Here is an 18,521-nt window from a genome sequence, read left to right as displayed (position 1 = left end):
ATCTGAAGAAATGATTACTTTATTTCACAGTATGAACTATTTACATAAACTACATAAACTTCACATCAATTACCTGCTCTATCCATCCTGAACTAAGATTGGCAGAGATCATATACGTCACACTTTCCAACCTTCCCATCAACTTAGTGCACTTGAAGACTCTGCACCTGGCTACAGAGCAGTCCTGTGGTGGACAAATGAAACATGACATCTGCAGTACGATATAATGTGCACCTTTTAACATATGTGATTCAACAGTTACACTGAAAAGGCAACTCACCACTAACTTATTTTCCTTTATCTGAGCAACAAAATCAGTGACAACAGGTTCTTCATCTTTGTGTGTCTGACAGTCTTCAATCTAAGAAAAAAGGAGTGATTTATGTCACTTTGACTATTTTCCCCAAATCATTTTATCCTACAGTTACAGGTGACCCTTTCTAAAGGTAAGCAGCTCGTGACATATTTCACCTGCAGAGTGTTGGAATCCACCCAGATGTCTTTGTCGCCGAGCTTTACAGGAACCTTGATCACCACCGTGAAATTTAGCACCCTGATATGATTTGTAACCTGAGAGAAAGGGAGAAATTAAAGGTTTTAGAGAAAAACTAAATATTAAATTAAGCTGTGTGTCAAACCAGTGAATGTGTTAACAGTAGGAATACTAATGGATGAAGCACTCTTTCACCTTGATTAATTGTTCGACTGGTTTCTGCAAATTATTTTTCCCAAAAGAGAAATTACTGTAGGTGAGGGAGCTGCAGAGAAATTGAATATTCAATACATATTAGATCAAGGAGAACAAAGTTATCTATTTGAAATTATACATACTAAATTATACGTTTATTTTTCAATTCCAGGTGTAAAACACAGACCTTTCAACTGAAACAAAAATGCTGGACTTCACATTGATCTCTCTCTTCATGTAGAGCTCACTTGAAGGGGAGTGCTGCTGATTCCCACTAAAAGATAAAGATGAAAATATTCATAAAAATATGAATATTGCATAAAAGAGCTGTATCTGCAGCAGGTGACCAGGACCTGGTGGCATTTGCTGTGACAAAGATCCTCTTGTCAAGTCCACTCTTGGTTCCGATTCCATAGGAGACTATGAAGACTGCCTAAAATGAGGTGAATGAGAGAGGTCACTTGGCCTCTTTGGGCTCGACAGTCTGTGCAGCAGTGAGAAGCAGCAGTGCAGCTAACCCACCTTGGATTTGCTTTTGAAAATAGGTTTGTCAATACTGCAGTCTGTCTTTCCTCTAGTTACACCATCTTCACTGTCCAAGGAGTTGCACTCAATCCTTCCCTGCATTAAAAGGCACAACATCTTTGTGATTTGGGCAGCAGCTGATCAGAGCTTAACTCAAACAGACTAGATCCTGATGCCTTACCTGTAGGGTTGTAAACTTCCTGTAGGAGAGCCCAACTGGATAAGTGAGAGTAACATGGCTGTTGTATGAGTTTTCCTCTCTGTTCTCCACTGTCACAGTTACATCCAAAAGCTCATCAATGCCGACTTTAACCTCTGAGGATCTGACAGTTAATGAGGAGGAAGAATTAAAGAACTGAGTAGATTAAGACATGAACTTCTGGTAGCTGTAATAAAACCCTTTGGACCCTGTTGAATGTTTGAGTCTTTTCTACTGAAAGAGAAACATAAGACTCACTGAAATAAAACTTTACTTGTTACTTGTCCTTACTTGGTGAAGTTGAAATCCACTTTCAGGTTGTCTACACAGTTGTTGTCGGCACCACAGTTGATTTCAAACCCTAACTGCAGAAGACAATAAGTGTAAGGCTCATGGATATAAAGGGGACTGGCATATTAACACTGTTAAGGATTTTTCATTGTTTTGGGACATCTCATAGCAATGCAGAGGACATCAAATGGTTTCACATGAAATGGTCAATATTCAATGCAGCTTGCATGAACTGAATTCATAATAAGCCGTGGTGACAGTAAAGCTTTTCGAAAGATGGCTCTCAGTTAATGAAATGTGTTTCAAGGTTACTCACTGGATGAAAGGTTGTTTTCTTAGCCTGCTGGGAGAGGCTTGGTTTAAGATTTGTGATAGAAGGGACACCATCAAAAGTGAATGTGAGCTCATTCTTAAGTCGATTGAGAATATCTTCTTGGCAAGCCTTCAACCAAAGAAGGAAATCATCATCAAACTGTAAGTTTCTGAATAAAGAAACCTATTTAATCCATTATAGGTTATTTAGATGTTATTAGATTCTACCTCAATATAGAAATTCACATTGCTGCACTTTTGACCTCTTAAATCAACAGTAAATGAACCGGTCTCATCTCGTCGTTTCTCGCTGATGTAAGCTCGGTTGTTCGGAGTCTTCCGAGTGGCATCCAGTGTCAAAGTGTAATTAATCTGTGCTTCAGCTGAAACAGACCAGTTTCATTTACAGAAATATGTACGCACATACAAGTATGTAACTGAGTGGATGAAAAATGAAGAGAGTGAGAAACCTGTGTTCACTGCAGAGTGACTGTGCATGGTAAAGCAGATTTTAGCTGTGTTCTCCAATGGTTTGGAGCAAATAACATTTTGAGTTGGGATTTCTTTTGGGCTGAATGTCACAGTTGCTTCAACCATTACTATAGGCTTTGATCTGGAAAAGATACAATAGAAAGACACATGCCAACAACCTTCGAATGTGAGTTTAGACCTACTAAAAACGTTTTTGTTCAATGTACACGTTCAGGCTACAAACTAGTAAAAGTGTAAAAATGACCATAATTATGCATATCCTAACTACGTAGGACTTACCTGAGTAAGACAACTGTGCCCTTTGAACCCACCGCTAAGTCAGGCAGACCGTCACCACTCTGATCAAAAGACGACTGACTGATTGACATGCCAAAGAACTTCAGTCCTGACTGGACCTCAGAGGCAGCGATTCTCTGTGGAATGGAACATATTTGAATGAATCAAGCAGCAAACAGAAAAGATTTTATCCACTGTTTTGTGATTTCTTTAAGTTTGTTCACCTGTGAGTAAATAGGATTGATTATTTTGCCTCCTTCACCGTGAAATATGTAGATGCTGCCTTGACCGTCATTCTCCAAAGGTGCTCCAACTGCCAAATCATTGAAACCGTCTTTGTTCAAATCAGGCAGAACAGCAAGAGAAGACCCAAACCTTCCTTTGTCGGATGCATCCCCTCTTAGTACTAATGGAGAATCGAAGTGACACTCGACATTCTGGTGAAAATGTAAGGATGGGAAAGTGTTTCATGCTCATTAAAAATGTGAAAATTTAACAAATAGATTGACTGAAAAGCACTTGTTGTAGCTGTCAGGTACCGAATAGCTGAGTGTGCAAACATAAACTCGTCCTTCTCTGTCAGAGTCTTTGTACATTGGAGAAGATATGAGGATCAGATCAGTGTAGTCGTCAGCATTCACGTTCATGGCACAAACCTCCGCCCCAAAGTATTCACCACTCTGAAACAGTCAAATAACAGTTTTCATTTAATAGATAAATTGATATGTTTCAGGTATTTCAGGACAATCTATATAAGTGGTAAATACCTACCTGCCATTGATGTGGGACAATAGTTTGCTTTGTTGTCTCTCCTTGAACAGTCCTCACAAGTCCTTTGTGTTGATATCTTGGAGCACCAATAATTGTCAGTGAGCCATCTGAAACTTTAGCCACTGCCATGGAATAACCTAGAATTCAACAGTCAAGTAACCAAAGGCATCGGTGTGAATATTCTAGTTTAGCCAGTTTAAACAAAGTGGATATACTTGGCAGGTTTTTCATGTGTTGGTCATCCTCTACACATTACTACATGTGGATGGCCTCTGGTCAACATATTCCTTCAGTAATATAGATGTTGAGTTGCGCACCTACACAACCAGGTGTTATCTCGTTCTATGGAACTATTCTTACCAAGATAACTGTCAGGTTCTATGTCCATGGGCTCATATAACATTATCCTGGATGTGTGTTTCTTGTAGCCTCCTCTCCACTGATTAGCACCAACAATGGACATCTGAATTCCCTGCAATGTAGAGGAAAATGTATTTGGCAAGATTTAAATCTGAATATGTCAAAATGCATCATTAATTCAAAATCCTGTTTGTTTTTTTTAACTTTGTAAGATAATATCATCAAATAATTATCAAGTGATTTTAATTACCCCTGGAATATAAGCTGCTTTAAACCCTTCTTGGGACATTTCCATAGTCAGCGTGTCTCCACTGCTTTGAGATCCTGTGATAGCAAAATAAACAAGAGCCTAAGTTTCTTAATGCAACTAAAGTCTACATATGAATTGCATTCAGTGTTTCATAAAGGCTTTTATGCAATGCGCTTATTTTATTTATTTATTTGAGTCGAGGCTCAGAGGAGTAACTGGATACCTCACTGTTGAAATCGCATGTGTAAAAAGCATTTGCTGATTACGCTTCACATCAAGATCAGTCTTATCTAAAAATAAAATACTGCTGCAAATCTGTTTTTTTTTAAATAACAGTACCTTCAATGGAGAAAATCTTATCTTGCAAATTCTGTCGTATTTTCTCAAGAGCTTCAAAGCCCTGCACTTTAAACACATGGTTCGCCGGAGGATCAGATGCAATGGTGTTCAGTTCGTTAATAGCTGAAGATTTTGCAAACGCATTCCCGACCTAAGGATTAGATCAAATATTTTTATTGTCATGTACATCATAGATTCCAGTAAAAGCAAAGGTAATCAATGATTTTAAATAAAATTAAATGCAATAAAGATTCTGCTTTAAATCGTAGAGAGTAAACTTGCAGCTGAGACATATGTTTTGTAGCGTGTACATGTATTTTAGAGCTTGTGTCAAGTACAAACAAAATATACAAGTATAGATCAATTAAGGTTCTCTCCGGGTACTCCCACCGTCCAAAAACACACATATCAGGTTAACTGATGACTCTAAAATGTGTGAGTGTGGATGGTTGTTTTTCTCAGCGGGTACAGAATATGGATGGAAAGATCAATTCAGCAAGTCTGAATATGTAAGTTAGCTGAGCAAGAAGAAAGCCTTTCACAAACCTAACTGAATACCCAATGGAGATGTTCAGTTTGAGCCCCCCCCCCTTTCTGACATTGATTAGGGATTAGATGAGTCTGCTTGGTGAGTCGAACTGAACATCTCCATCAGGTATTCAGCTGGCTCTGTAAAAGGCTTTGTACATGCAGAATTAATCATTGTACTTGAAGATTTGATTTGTACTTTGACTTGTTTTCACACATTGAGGGTTTATATGTTGACATAAGTTACAAAACATATGTACAAATTCCAAAGCTTATGTCTTCATCTTGGATTTAGTTCCATCAGTAAACAACATTCATACTGTGCCCTGCATGCAGAAAAAACAGAGATGAAGTACAAATATCTCATTTTTGTAGCTACAAAGTATAAATAGATCAAACTTACGCCAATAGCAAAGCGAACAATGTTTTTATTTTCAGCTGATTGTATTGCTCCTTTTAAGTCATTGGGGTCATTAGATTCTCCGTCTGTAATGACTATCAAAATCTTCTTCACCTTCGATCTAGAACCTCCTGCAGGTGAGAAGACATAGTCCCTGGCAAAAGAAAGATTTTTAACTTTTGATTAACGTTTTTGTACAGTGCTTCATTCACCATAAACAAAAAAAAAACAATTTTAATATAAGAAAACAAACTAAAGGGCTGTTTTGTTATTTTAATATCCATACAATAGTTCCGATAAGATAAGTGAAGATATGATTTTCAACACTAACAGAATTGTGTCACTGTTTTTGACATGAGACAAGGAATAGTGACACAACTGCTTCATCTGTCTATTGTTAAGTTGTTATTATTATTATTATTAGTATTATTGTCTCTGACAGACCATTAGTGGTCCACCAATCCATATATTAACTTTTAATTCAATTTACACAGCAGGATAATGTGTCACACCCATTTTATAAGTGACAGATGTCGAAAATTACATTCACAAATGATATTCCTTGTTCCTCACTCGCAAATTTTGCAAACTTCTTCTCTAGTCCCTCCTCTCTCTTTCTTAGGAAACCGAGACATATTTCACTGAAAACTCAAAATGCTTCACTTAAATCAGTTCCCAGGTCACTGACTTAAGTGAAGCATGAGTGATGAGAGAAGGTGCCAAAAAGAGAGAAGTCTACCAAGACCACAAGAACAAAGAAACAGGCAGGCGATTGGGTTGAAGAAAAACTGGCAGAGGAAAACCAAGTTGGTACCACGGACGAAATGGCAAACGAAAGCAAGAGGTTATGCCATATGTGGCAGGATGGAATCTCCTCCTCCTTTATAAACACACATCAGGTGTAGCTCTGACTGCAGGCTGTGGATCTGCAAATATATGAGCAGGTGTTGGCATATGTCAGCGTGCCGTTGTCTCTGGCTGGACCCTGATCTCCAGGTGCTGGTGTGGTGGGCTGCAGCAGTGTGGCGCTTGCATGCCTTGTGTTGATTCTTCTTTCTATTTAAAACCCAGATTGTGATGACTGTGGCACTTGGGCCGGAGTATTTCTACGCAGCTTCACCCTCTGAGTGGTAGAGACGTGGCTCACTGCTTCACCTTTCTCCCCTGCATGGGGAAGCTGTGCCTCGCTGGTGGTCCCAGCTGCTGTTGTCTTGTCTCTGTGCATCTTTTCCTCTTGTTTTGAAGTGTCTCCCCCTGTAATTGCTGTTGGTCACCACCCACACTGCATCTGTAGGTGCTGACCTGCAGACTTGAAATGTGGGTTTTGTGTCCAGGCAATCCATACAAGTTGGTCCGTGTCTAACACCTAACCATACGCTATGAACAGGATTTGAGGAGCTTTGCTTGGATTGCTCAGTACAGACATTCTGAACCGGAGTTCACTTGTATTTTGGTTTATTTGTTTAATTTCATTCTGAGAATCTGTTGCATGTTTAGATGTTTTATTTATTTAACCCAATTCAGGACTTGTGCTGTTTTAATTGTTTGCTTCTGACCACATGTACATTTAGCTGGAGTTGGTGGAGGGGCAGCGACCTATGCTTTGGATGATGGCCCAGCATCAAATTTTGTAACTACTTTTTGCATTTTATTACAGTGACCTACCATGTTTAAAGAACAGTAGAAATAAAAGATTTTATTCACATAAAGTCTGAATGTGAATCACGTCTGTGGGTGTGCTTCGAACCCGGGTGCTTTATACTTATCTTTAATTTCTTGGGGGTGGAAACAACCTCCAGGTGGCGTTGTTGGACAATATTTAACAATACAATTTTAGCTTAAAGAAAACATAGAATTGCCTTTGTCATTAGCTCCCTCCCACCCCCAACCCCCCAACACCCATCCATATGCCACACATACATCACCATATAGGGTCATAATGACACTTACACAAGGTGTTTAATGGCCATCGCAGTGTAAGTCCATCCAGTAGACTGAGTTATTTTTTTAATTTGTGTTTCCCAATTGTTGGTTCGAAATGTATTGAAGTCATAATGGATTCTGGGATATGTGGCGAACTGGACAATGGCAAACTGCAAAAAAAAGAAAACATATGAATATGAGCTGGAAATATTTATTTGATATGCAAAAATATACAGTAAATATAAAGCATTTTGGCTGTTGGAGTGATTCGGGGAATGTGCCAAATAAAGGTTAAAAAAGGCATGGGAGTATTAAGAGGATGTTTAACTGTTTAACTTTTATTTGACATATGCTGATTTAACATCTTATTTTATTTTTGTTGATTTTTAATGGAAAAACACAAAAGTAGTCTTACTTGTGTATCTTTTCCCAAGAGAGACGCAATGAGTTTTGTCACAAAAGTCTTCATTCTGTCAAAATCATCTGCATGTACACTGCCTGAGCCATCCAACAGAAATGCAATGTCAGCTTGGGTTTGACACTCTGTCAAAAAGAAGAAATGGATCCATGATTTAACAGTTCTGCACAGTTTCCCATCAAGTGAGGTAGGTATTACTTTCAGTCATTTGAGTTAATTACAGTTAGTTAATATCATGTAAAGGAAGAATTTACAGAATCACTGAATCATGAGGAGAAAATGATGGAGTCATGATTCAGTGATTCTTAGAAATAAATCATGAACAAATAAGTCACATTTAGTACTTTGTCACACCTCCTCTTGCTGTAATGACAGATTTCAAGACAGCTATACACAGCATTGTCAGCCAAGGCTCTTTGTGTAATGTGAGTTGAGGCCAATTTATGTAATTTTTTTCACTTCTGTGTTACATTCAGTTAATAACACAGCAACACTAACAACTTCCTTCCTTTACCTAACATCAACCACGTTTTCTTCCGGCGGTCATTTTTATACGTTTCAGTGGACCTGCACCAGACAAATGTTTCAGCATCACCTTCTGGGCTGATGCAAATTGATGATTCATCTGGAAATCACTTTAATCCAATCATCCACAGTCCATAACTGCTTCGCCCACTGTAATGTTTCCCTCTGTCAGTAATGGAGTACATTTGATTTTCTGGACATAAATGCCATGTTCTTCAGCTGGTTCCTTGCAGTTAGGCTATAAAACTGACTCTTGTTCCTGCCCCTTTGTTTTTCATCTACATATTGCTTTGAATTTTCTGTCCTGACACTTTGATAGACTTGTATGTCTCTATCTATTTAGTTTTTACTTCCTCCAAATTTTGGACAGAGCTGTCTGGGAATAATTAACATCTTATTGCACAACCTGAGATGAATCACTGTACTGAATGAGCCCAGATCATAAGATAACTTGATAATTATAGCTATTATGTTGACTGCACTGTAGACCACACATATAGACGCTGATCCAGTCCTGATCCAATTTAAATCCCAACAGTTTCTATCTTGTTGAAGTTTTTTGTTTTTCTCGCTTTTACCTGCAGACTCATGTGCACATATCTGTTCTAGAAATGCAAATTTAAAAGTGATTCCATAATTCTTTCCTCTACTTCCTCGAAATAAATAGTTTTGTGTCATATTTGAGATTTGTTTTATATTTTCTGACAAAATAAACCAGCTGAACCCAAAACCTTCAAGAGTAGCGATTTCATATTTTTTGTGTTAGTTAGGTTGTGTAGTTGTGTTTCTGGTGATATGCATGCTCGACTGTGTGGTGAGTAAATGTGGTGATCCTGCATTTAAAAGTCATTGTATTTACCTTCAATTGCAGACGGGACTGTTCTTTTTTGAGTGTCATATTTGTCTATCTCAATACAAAGACCGTTGTACATGGTGATACTTTTGCAGTCTTTAGGAATGGTTGGACCACATGCCTGTAAAAGACACAGGGTCAGGTTTGTTCAATAGCTTGATGAGTTTACTGTCCTTTAAGCAATACATTTCAATCAGCATGAAAAAGTTAACATTTCTCTGCAAGTCACCCACTCACCACAGTGGCTTCTGTGCTGGGGTCACTTGTCATTGCCAAACCAAGAGACATGTTGACTGCAGACTGTGGAACTGTAGAAATGTTCAACAATTCTTAAAGTACACAGTCAAGACACTATGTGACAGTGAAAAAAACACTAAAGTTACAACTAAAACTACAGCTACCACAGGTTTAAATACTCCCTGTGTAATACAATAAATAGCAACAAAAAGCAATTTAATCAAAGACTGGAATGCAAAACATAATTCACTTTCACAAAATTTTAGAATATTCTGTAAATTAAATGTTTCCTACCTGGAAATTGTAGACTTTGGCATTGATCAGTGGTGCACTTAAATATTTGTCCCCTTTGATTTCCTGAATACTGTTTAAAAGGGGCACTGACGAGCAAGCTAAAGAAATAAAACCACACAAACATTTGAGAGGGGCAGGCTGGTAAGTCGAGACCCTTGTGTTTTTAATTGTAACCTTGTTGTTTTGAGGTATGTATATTAAAGTGTTGTAAGTTAAGGAGGGAAAAATATCACTGGAGCAAATGATATGACAGCAGTTACCTACATCAAGCTCTATAATGCATGCTCTGACTCACTCTGATTTTCTTTGCACCACCTGGTAGCCAAAACCTGCAGCAGCATCCTTCAGGGACTTCCAAGCCAGAGGCTCAATATTGAAACAAAGTGCAGCTTTTAACACTGTGGAGTGAAGAAGTAAAATCCACAGCATTTATCTCATCTAAAGCCAAATTTTGATCAATTTACTTGAAATAATCTCAGATGTAATATGAATGTAAAAAGTTTACAGTACATGTTGTTTTGGGTGTCTTAGGGTGAAATTATGTGTGCCATTATGTCTACTTTTAATACCACTAGAGGGAACTTAAGTCAGAACTTTTCTAATTCAGAATATGGTAGCTTAAAACTGTTATAATGAGAAAAAAATTCTGCAGGCTGAAGTCAGATTTTCTATTGTCCGTTGATCTTTCGTTTTGATATTTCTTCAAATTAAAAAAATATATGTTTATTACATTTGAAAAAATATATTCTAAAGACACGCATACAATACAAATATGAGCAATTTCCTCTATTTCCTTATGATAAGTGATAGTGCAGAAATAAAATTTCATGTATGAAGTTATCTGAAGATAAAATGATTAGAAATATTTTCTCATCATCAGCTAATTTGGGCTTCCATACTTTTAGCTTTTGCCTGCTTCTATATATCAGCTGGATAGTAAGGAATTTTGTGTTTGACGTCATGTGAAATTCTGTTTTGTCATGGTTTCCAGTGAATAAATGATTTAGAAGCATTGTGAAACATCCCCGAGCTTCTTTGTTTTGTCACATACACACCCACAGTAAGTTAAGGTAGATTTTTAACTTCAGCAGTGACAGATGATGTGTATAAATTAATTTCTTCCTAGTAATTTTAATTTCTTGTCTTGCACTAAATTAAGTCACTAAACACACTTGCAGCCAATGCCGCTTAGATTAATTATTTTGTTTGGTTTCAACATTACTGTTGCTTCTCATGAGAAAATAACTACTCAAAGTATTTTTACAATAAAAAAAGTTGGAACCTTCTTTCGTCATTCACATATCTATTAGATCTATTATAACTAGTAGATTGATTCACAGAAAATGAGATATGAATGACATATGTAAGCAATCATTTCAAACTATTTTTCAGCTCTTATATCCCTAATTATTGTTTGCTACTCTGTTTTGCAGCTTACATCTGACAACATGTATTAGTTGAAATGAAACTATCAAATTTGTGCAGAAGCTTATCTTACCTGATAGTAAAAGAATAGCTGTCCAGTCCATTGTGTTAATCCCATGAAACGTAAATAAAAGTGTGATGTACCGTCTGAGAGGCAGCAAACTCTGAGAGGCAGCAAACTCTGAGAGGCAGCTATTTTCTACTGGTTAAAGTGTCAAGAGAGAGGCTTTAAAAGCACAATGCAGAAGTCATAAGAGCGGTGCTTAAAGGTAAGACAGTCATTTAGAGGAACTCTGGTGTAGGCGGAGTTACAACACAAAAAGTATTTGGGGCTAGATGGGGCAGGAAATATTGTTTTCTGGGCCACTGAGATGGGCTAACAATTAGAACAGAAAAATAAAGGCCATCATTTAACCTCAGCTCTTGCTGCACAGCTCAAGTTTTGCTGAGAGAAGGGAAGTAATCACGAGAAAATTTTGTGAACAATCTCAGACCATACATTTTAATTCACACTTTAAATGGTAGATATGATCCACTGCAGCAGGGAGGCTTATTGTTATACACATAATGAGAATTGCAGACAAACAAATCTTTTTCATGAAGTCTTACAATGTGGTTCCTTTTTGTCCAAAGTGATGTTGTTAGCTTTTGCCTCCTTCCACATAGACCTGTTGGAGAAAAAAAGCTAAATTTTACAATGCAGAAATATATGAATTGTTCATCTGTCCGACTCATCAAACACGACTCAATCCAACCTCCTGCTGAAAGGACAACTTAAAATGAGAAGGCTCATTTGTCCTTTATGCCTTATTTACTTCTAAACTCTCTCATCCTATCTCTGATTCACAAAATTTGATAAAACGCAAGCTTTGTTCGAAGCAGGTAGTATGATTTGACAAAATAACAATGAATTCAATATCTGCATACTTTGTGTCTTCTTGCTCATTGTGGTTTACATGGTACATTGACCATATTTACATGATTTTGACGAATAAGAAACACTGCACTTGCTCTGTGGAAGTTAATGAATATGGTGTGTTCTTTAGCCTTCCTTTTTCAGTGCTAAAAGCTAACTGGATCTATATGTGATATGACTATGTCAAGAGCAGCAAGAGTGTTCAGTCTTAACACACAATCAGTGGTCTCTTGCAAAGCAAGACAGCAAAAACCTGTCTGCAGTAGTACTTTGATCATGTAAAATGATAGCAAATAACAGACCAGCTTGTTTTGCCTCTTTGAAGCATCTATGCATACTGACTAATTCAGCCCAGTGCACAGGAAGCAAACCTCCTCTCTCGCAGCTGCTCATCGGTGATAGTGTGTTCGCTACTGATAGCACAAACTAACACAAAATGCTACAACCACATCTTTGCTGCAGAGTTTCACATCATCTCAAATGTGTGTTTAGTGCTCTGTCGCAACTGATCTGAGTGAGAGTATGACACAGATATAAAATGAACAACTTCGCTATGTGCAGGTGCAACCTTTGCTAAGCATGGTGGTTGAACCCCTTGCTGCCAAGCCACGACGATCAAGAAAGGTCAAGAAAAGGTCAGGGATCCGTGCACTGTGTTGCTGTATCTGGCTTAGATTTCTACGGGCAGGTTTGCAATGTTGTCACATGCTCTCAAAGTCCCTGTGCAAGTGTATGTGTGTGTGCTGTTAGTGCATACTTCATATAACACATTTTTCTTCCACCACATTGCCTTTAAAATGATCTCTTTGTGACAAGATGCTCTTGTTTGTTGGAGCAAATTTGAAACTAGTTGCAGTTGTGAAATCTTCACATTTCATTGCATTGCATCATCAAAATGCCTTAAACTTGCGTGTAAGGGTTCAGAGGGGGGTGTTTAAAAGGTCATTAATTTTGTTTAAGGTCAATAAGGGGAAGGCTGACATTAAAGTGAGGTTAATTTAGGGGTCTCAGTACTTATTCCAGACAATATCTTTGCTCATCCATCCATTAGTTTCGACCATAACTTATGCAGCAATTCTACCTGTTTTACCCTCTATATACATCCTAACCCAACTGTCCCACTGTGTCATATTTTCTGCCATTCACTGAACCACTCTTTGCCCTTTCACTGGCTGCTCACTAATATGTTACTCCAGCCCAAGCCCTGCTGAATGTCACAAGCCATCTCTGGTTGCGTCCTGTTCTTTTTATAGCGGGGCAGCTGAAATGTGAGGGGTCACAATGGGAGGATAAATACAAGGGCCAGCAGGCTGGAGGGTTGTCGCAGACGAAGGCTGGATCTTCTCCCTCTCTCTCTCACTTCTCAGCTCTCCTCCTAACCTCAAAGGTAAAATAACGTACATTTTAATGGACAACTTTGATACAACTGCAACCATTTAAATTGACTTTTTGTCTGCTTGCTGAAATTTTTGTTCATAGAAAGGCATGAGGTGCATGACTGAGTTTTTGTAGAGGTAAAAGTTCACAAATAGCTTTAGCACAGTTTTAACAGGTGTGGTTAGTTGTATGTGAGATTATCACAAAATGTGAATACCACAAGTAACCCACAGGCTCATCAACATGAGTTACTTGTGATTCTGAGTTCTAGCTTTGCTTATAGACTGAAACAACATTTAAATGTTTTCAAACTGCATCCACTAATTATTAATAAATTGCTTCAATTTGATTGAAATGCTCCCTCTGTGCTTCATATGTTTAGCATTTTCTTATGCAACACACTAATTGAGATTCCCATCACTGTGCATCACAGGCTGCTGCTAACCTTACAAAATTTCCATGGTCAGAGTAGTTGATGAGCAAACAGTGGTTTGACTAATCTCTAACCTAAAGTGTCTGAGCTTGTCTGGGCTGTTTGCTTGTTAATCACCCAGCAGAGTGCAATGGCTCATGAACAGTTGGATGTTTTTCAGTCATTCTTGTTGAGAGACCTCATGCAAAGCACATGTACACAGTGTAAATTTAGTACAACCTATTGATAGTGTAGGCACAGACATGGAGAGAGTGGGAGTGGGGTGTGAAGGAAGGGGGCAGTGAGGGGGGGGATGGAAAGGTCACAGATAAGAGGCTAGAAAATGGAATAGGTCATCCACATGCTTGTCATGACTTCTCAAGCGTGGTCAGATACAAGGAGGGTGGGGCAGAGGAGACCCAAAAAAACACAGACAGCAGAGCTATAACATATTGTTCCTGTGGTGTACCACCAACATACAAAGAAGTGCTGCAATTATAGCTGCAACAGCTGTAGTCTCACGTTTGGCATGTCAGAAAGTCAGAAAGATTTTTTTTACCAGACAACAGACAGACAGGAAATCCATAGAGCCTTATTCTGTTTTTCACCACTTCCGTTTCACACATGCAACCTAATGTTCTGTCATCCTTTCATCAAAAACTTTCTTATGCATTCACAAGTAGAACCACAGCCTCAAAAGTTGAACACTGCAACTTTGCAATTCAGCTGCACTTTTTCTTTTGCGTCTGTGAAAATTGAGCCCTACATGTTTTCTAAGAGCAACTGTTGTCTTGCACTTCCCCTTTTTCAGAGTCAGGATGCCTCACGCATACCCCTTCCTCACCCCTGACCAGAAGAAGGAGCTCAATGATATTGCTCTAAGGATTGTTGCTGCTGGCAAGGGAATCCTTGCTGCAGATGAGTCCACTGGTAAGTTAGTCATTCAGGAAAGTCAACACCCTTCTGAAAGGAAAATTCAATGTCAAACTTGTACTACTGTCTACAAAAAGCACACTAAACAGAGCTGGTGAGATCAAAATTCCATATAAAATCAGGATCATCATTAAATTGTGACAGTGAATGTTTTAGCGGGCATTATATGCTCTTTCCCTCAGGGTGTTTAATACCTCTTTGCTGATGAAAAGGATCTGCAAACTTATAAAGTGAGGATTCCACATAAAAGGAAGTTATGGCGGAGTAACATAAAGAAGTTAGCGCTCCTGAATTTCTGGAATAAACTCGTTTGTAGTCCAGTCTACATATTAATATCGCCATGAAACACATTTGCATATTGAAAGGGGCTATCACAAATATATATATATATATATATATAAGAGTGCCGATGTGTATTTGTTACTCATTGGCATCCACAGAGATGCAAAAGGGGGTAAAAGTTTATCGACAGCTGATAAGCCTTTGATCTAGCTGCAGAGCCGGTCCAGGAAGTAAAGTGGCATATACTGTGGTCTGTGACAATGTCTTGCTGTTTATGCTGTTGACCACATTGTCATATGGTGCTGAGTACTGAGCTGAATCAGGATGTCTTCTTGTAATGATATGATCCAACTGCAATGTGAAAAGGGTGGTTAAGCAGCTGTCTTACACTCCACCTCTTTTTGACCAGTCAGCTGACCAGTATGAGAAAACTGGGCCTTTGAAAAGGAGGACACTATAGAAACAGGGGCAAAAACAATGTTTCAGAAGGAAGATCACAACAGATGCTTCAACAATACATAGTATAAGAAAAATTGTTTTTTTTCTGTTTTTAAATGTCTGAGTATGTAATCCTGTTCTAGTAGAAAGAAAATCATGGACACTTAGATTAAGATATGCCATCTTTAAATGTACATTCTTCAGAAATCTCCCTGTAACACCAGTACTGTTGAAGGCAAGGTGCAGTGTTTTCATTGGTCCAATGTTTTCATGTCCTGCAGGCAGTGTGGCCAAGCGCTTCCAGAGCATCAATGCTGAGAACACTGAGGAGAACAGGAGGCTGTACCGCCAGCTCCTCTTCACTGCTGACGACCGCGTCAAACCCTGTATTGGTGGCGTCATCCTCTTCCATGAGACCATGTACCAGAAGACTGATGATGGAAAGACCTTCCCACAGTTCCTGAAAGAAAGAGGCATGGTGGTGGGCATCAAGGTCGACAAAGGTGTTGTCCCCCTGGCCGGAACCAATGGCGAGACAACTACCCAGGGTCAGCAAAGAACAAATTTTGACCCAATGTGATGAAAGCACTGGCATCTGTTGCAGCCTTTGTTGGCTAATCTAGTTGTCCTATTCCTATAACAGGTCTTGATGGACTGTACGAGCGTTGTGCCCAGTACAAGAAGGATGGTGCTGATTTCGCCAAGTGGCGTTGTGTTCTGAAGATCACCCCCACCACTCCCTCACGCCTGTCCATCATCGAGAACGCCAATGTCCTGGCTCGCTATGCCAGCATCTGCCAGATGGTGAGACATAACAGTTAAATCCTGAAATCAATTTGCAATCTTTACAGATTTTACCAGCGTTTTAAAAGACTCCTATGTATAATAGTAACACACTGGTCTTACAACTAGGAGTTGTAAGTCTCTGTTGTGACTTGCAAAATTACAAAACTATCAAATGAAGAGAGTTCAGTTACACCACTAAAATGCTAAGAAATTAAGACATAACATTTACATCTACACAGCCACTCCTACATATTTTTTCATGTTATAAGCCTGCCTTTTTTGTCCCCGCCTTCTTCAGCATGGCATCGTCCCCATTGTGGAGCCTGAGATTCTTCCTGATGGTGACCATGACCTGAAGCGTTGTCAGTACGTTACTGAGAAGGTCCTAGCTGCCGTCTACAAGGCCCTGTCTGACCACCATGTCTACCTGGAGGGAACCCTGCTGAAACCTAACATGGTTACTGCTGGACACTCCTGCTCACACAAATACAGCAACCAGGAGATTGCCATGGCAACTGTTACTGCCCTGCGTCGCACTGTACCTCCCGCAGTCCCTGGTAAGTTGAATGTACACCTTTTCTCTATTCACTCTGAAATCTTTCCCGAATTGTCTACATTGAGCTTATTTCCTGTGCAGGAATTACTTTCCTGTCTGGTGGCCAGAGTGAGGAGGAGGCCTCCGTCAACCTGAATGCCATGAACCAGTGCCCTCTGCAAAGGCCATGGGCTTTGACCTTCTCATATGGTCGTGCCCTGCAGGCCTCCGCCCTCAAAGCCTGGGGTGGCAAGAAGGAAAATGGAAAGGCATGCCAGGAGGAGTTCATCAAGAGAGCTCTGGTACATTTGAATATTAATGAAATGTCATTATCAAAACTGAAATTTTAAACTATTCAATAGCAGTGCCCCATCATGCATTCAGTAATGTTATCCTTTTCTCCTCTTATAGGCCAACAGTCAGGCCTGCGTGGGCAAATATGTTTCCTCTGGAGGCAGCAGTGCTGGTGGAGAGTCACTGTTTGTGGCTAATCATGCTTATTAAGAACGGATACCCTTCCCTCCTTCTACTCACCATTACTGCACCACAATGGAAAAGAGCATGTCCTCTTAGGCAGTGCACACAAGTAACTAAAGAAGCATTAACAACTTTTACAACACCTTAGCAGAAAGCAAAAGTAAAAGATGAGAAAAACTTTGCTTTCAGTGGTTGCCGAAAAAATTTTCTGCCTCCATTCCCTTGACATATATTTTTAAACACTGTTTTTTACAGGTGAAGATTCCCACTCTGTTTTTACACAACTTAAACTATTTTCCTTGGTCTGCTACCACCAAGTGCAGTATAAAATCTACACTAGTACCATGGAATAAAGTGTTTACCCAAACATGCAGTTGTACTTCCTTTGTGGTGTTACTTTGTACTTTAGTTCCTACTACATATTTTAAGGTCACATGAAACTACGGTTTTCAAATAGAAACATTATCAGTAAATAAATGAATACATAGATAAAAGAAACTATAGGAGTTCTATAGTTTTATTAAAGGCAAATTCATTTAACTGTTACAGGACTTAATATGAAAGCTAAAGATATAGATAATATCCAAAATACAGGTTTTCTTTTGTAGTATCTTTTTTAAGTTTTTTGGTGAACCCGCACTACTAAAATCGATTTGTGTCTTAGTTTTATTTTCTGAATACGCATTCATTTAAATTTCCACTTAGTAATATATCTCTAAACTTAATTCACGACAGCTGCAAAAGTTCAAATGTCATAACAAACTGCCGCGGCTTTGTGGTTGACACACGAGGAAGAAGTTAATAAATACTACTTCTATTTGTCATCATTCGTTCAGTAAGCGTTAAAAAGCTTCTCCAAATAAAATGTAAATAATATATGTAATTAATAAGTCAGAAAGTTAAGATTTTTGAACATATTCAAGAACTCTAAGTTGCAGCCTTGACAAATGTGATACAACAAATATGAAGCAACGCATATGCTGCTTCCATTTTAGTCACAGTGAATGTGAAACACGCTGACCCTCTAAAAATGGCAGGTGGTTTTGTTTAATTATAGACACAGTCTGGTTCTGGTACAAGCATGAAAAGGGCAGAAAAAAATTTCTCTTAAAAAAACAGTGAATGTTAACTCTTGACAACAGGAACTCGAAATGTTGTGCAAGGCACGCTTTGTTCCATATTTTACTTAATTGTTGGGTTCAGCTGATTACAGAAATGGCATACAGTATGAGAGGTATCATAAGTAAGATGTAAACCAA

General features: G+C 38.7%; 2 protein-coding genes across 2 annotated transcripts in view; one reads left to right on the top strand and one right to left on the bottom strand.

Moving 5' to 3' along the window:
• LOC140278031 (uncharacterized) overlaps positions 1–11,286 on the bottom strand; it is a 34,813-nt gene extending 23,527 nt beyond the window's left edge. The window contains exons 1-27 of the mRNA XM_072372919.1: positions 11,180–11,286; positions 9,977–10,079; positions 9,682–9,779; positions 9,388–9,458; positions 9,157–9,271; positions 7,770–7,897; positions 7,382–7,524; positions 5,435–5,585; positions 4,504–4,654; positions 4,165–4,238; positions 3,915–4,026; positions 3,555–3,691; positions 3,323–3,463; positions 3,008–3,220; positions 2,787–2,920; positions 2,486–2,628; positions 2,244–2,398; positions 2,020–2,145; positions 1,704–1,777; positions 1,395–1,536; positions 1,211–1,309; positions 1,042–1,121; positions 876–962; positions 689–758; positions 472–570; positions 281–361; positions 74–184 (exon numbers count right to left, since the gene is read on the bottom strand). Of these exons, the coding sequence (XP_072229020.1) occupies positions 74–184; positions 281–361; positions 472–570; positions 689–758; positions 876–962; positions 1,042–1,121; positions 1,211–1,309; positions 1,395–1,536; positions 1,704–1,777; positions 2,020–2,145; positions 2,244–2,398; positions 2,486–2,628; positions 2,787–2,920; positions 3,008–3,220; positions 3,323–3,463; positions 3,555–3,691; positions 3,915–4,026; positions 4,165–4,238; positions 4,504–4,654; positions 5,435–5,585; positions 7,382–7,524; positions 7,770–7,897; positions 9,157–9,271; positions 9,388–9,458; positions 9,682–9,779; positions 9,977–10,079; positions 11,180–11,210 (3,069 nt within the window). The 5' untranslated portion in view covers positions 11,211–11,286. The remainder of the gene's footprint in view (positions 1–73; positions 185–280; positions 362–471; positions 571–688; positions 759–875; positions 963–1,041; positions 1,122–1,210; positions 1,310–1,394; positions 1,537–1,703; positions 1,778–2,019; positions 2,146–2,243; positions 2,399–2,485; positions 2,629–2,786; positions 2,921–3,007; positions 3,221–3,322; positions 3,464–3,554; positions 3,692–3,914; positions 4,027–4,164; positions 4,239–4,503; positions 4,655–5,434; positions 5,586–7,381; positions 7,525–7,769; positions 7,898–9,156; positions 9,272–9,387; positions 9,459–9,681; positions 9,780–9,976; positions 10,080–11,179) is intronic.
• Positions 11,287–14,599: 3,313 nt separating this feature from the next.
• aldoab (aldolase a, fructose-bisphosphate, b) lies at positions 14,600–17,629 on the top strand. Its single transcript, XM_072373079.1, has 6 exons — positions 14,600–14,741; positions 15,746–16,012; positions 16,108–16,268; positions 16,549–16,807; positions 16,888–17,087; positions 17,197–17,629. Exons 1-6 carry the CDS (start codon positions 14,630–14,632, stop codon positions 17,287–17,289), a joined length of 1,092 nt encoding a protein of 363 aa, XP_072229180.1. The 5' UTR covers positions 14,600–14,629; the 3' UTR covers positions 17,290–17,629.
• Positions 17,630–18,521: the final 892 nt, after the last annotated feature.

Source organism: Leuresthes tenuis, unplaced genomic scaffold (genome assembly GCF_036924035.1).
Source record: "Leuresthes tenuis unplaced genomic scaffold, fLeuTen1.0.hap1 SCAF_20, whole genome shotgun sequence".
NCBI lineage: Eukaryota > Metazoa > Chordata > Actinopteri > Atheriniformes > Atherinopsidae > Leuresthes > Leuresthes tenuis.
The sequence above is the reverse complement of the archived record's forward strand: the minus strand, read 5'-3'. Positions and strand labels throughout refer to the sequence as shown.

Bases quoted from the DNA above. Each gene is read 5' to 3' on its own strand.
- aldoab (XM_072373079.1), top strand. From the start codon at position 14,630: ATGCCTCACGCATACCCCTTCCTCACCCCTGACCAGAAGAAGGAGCTC. The intron at 14,742-15,745 runs GTAAGTTAGTCA...CATGTCCTGCAG, and splicing joins TGCTGCAGATGAGTCCACTG to GCAGTGTGGCCAAGCGCTTC. The intron at 17,088-17,196 runs GTACATTTGAAT...CTCCTCTTATAG, and splicing joins AGTTCATCAAGAGAGCTCTG to GCCAACAGTCAGGCCTGCGT.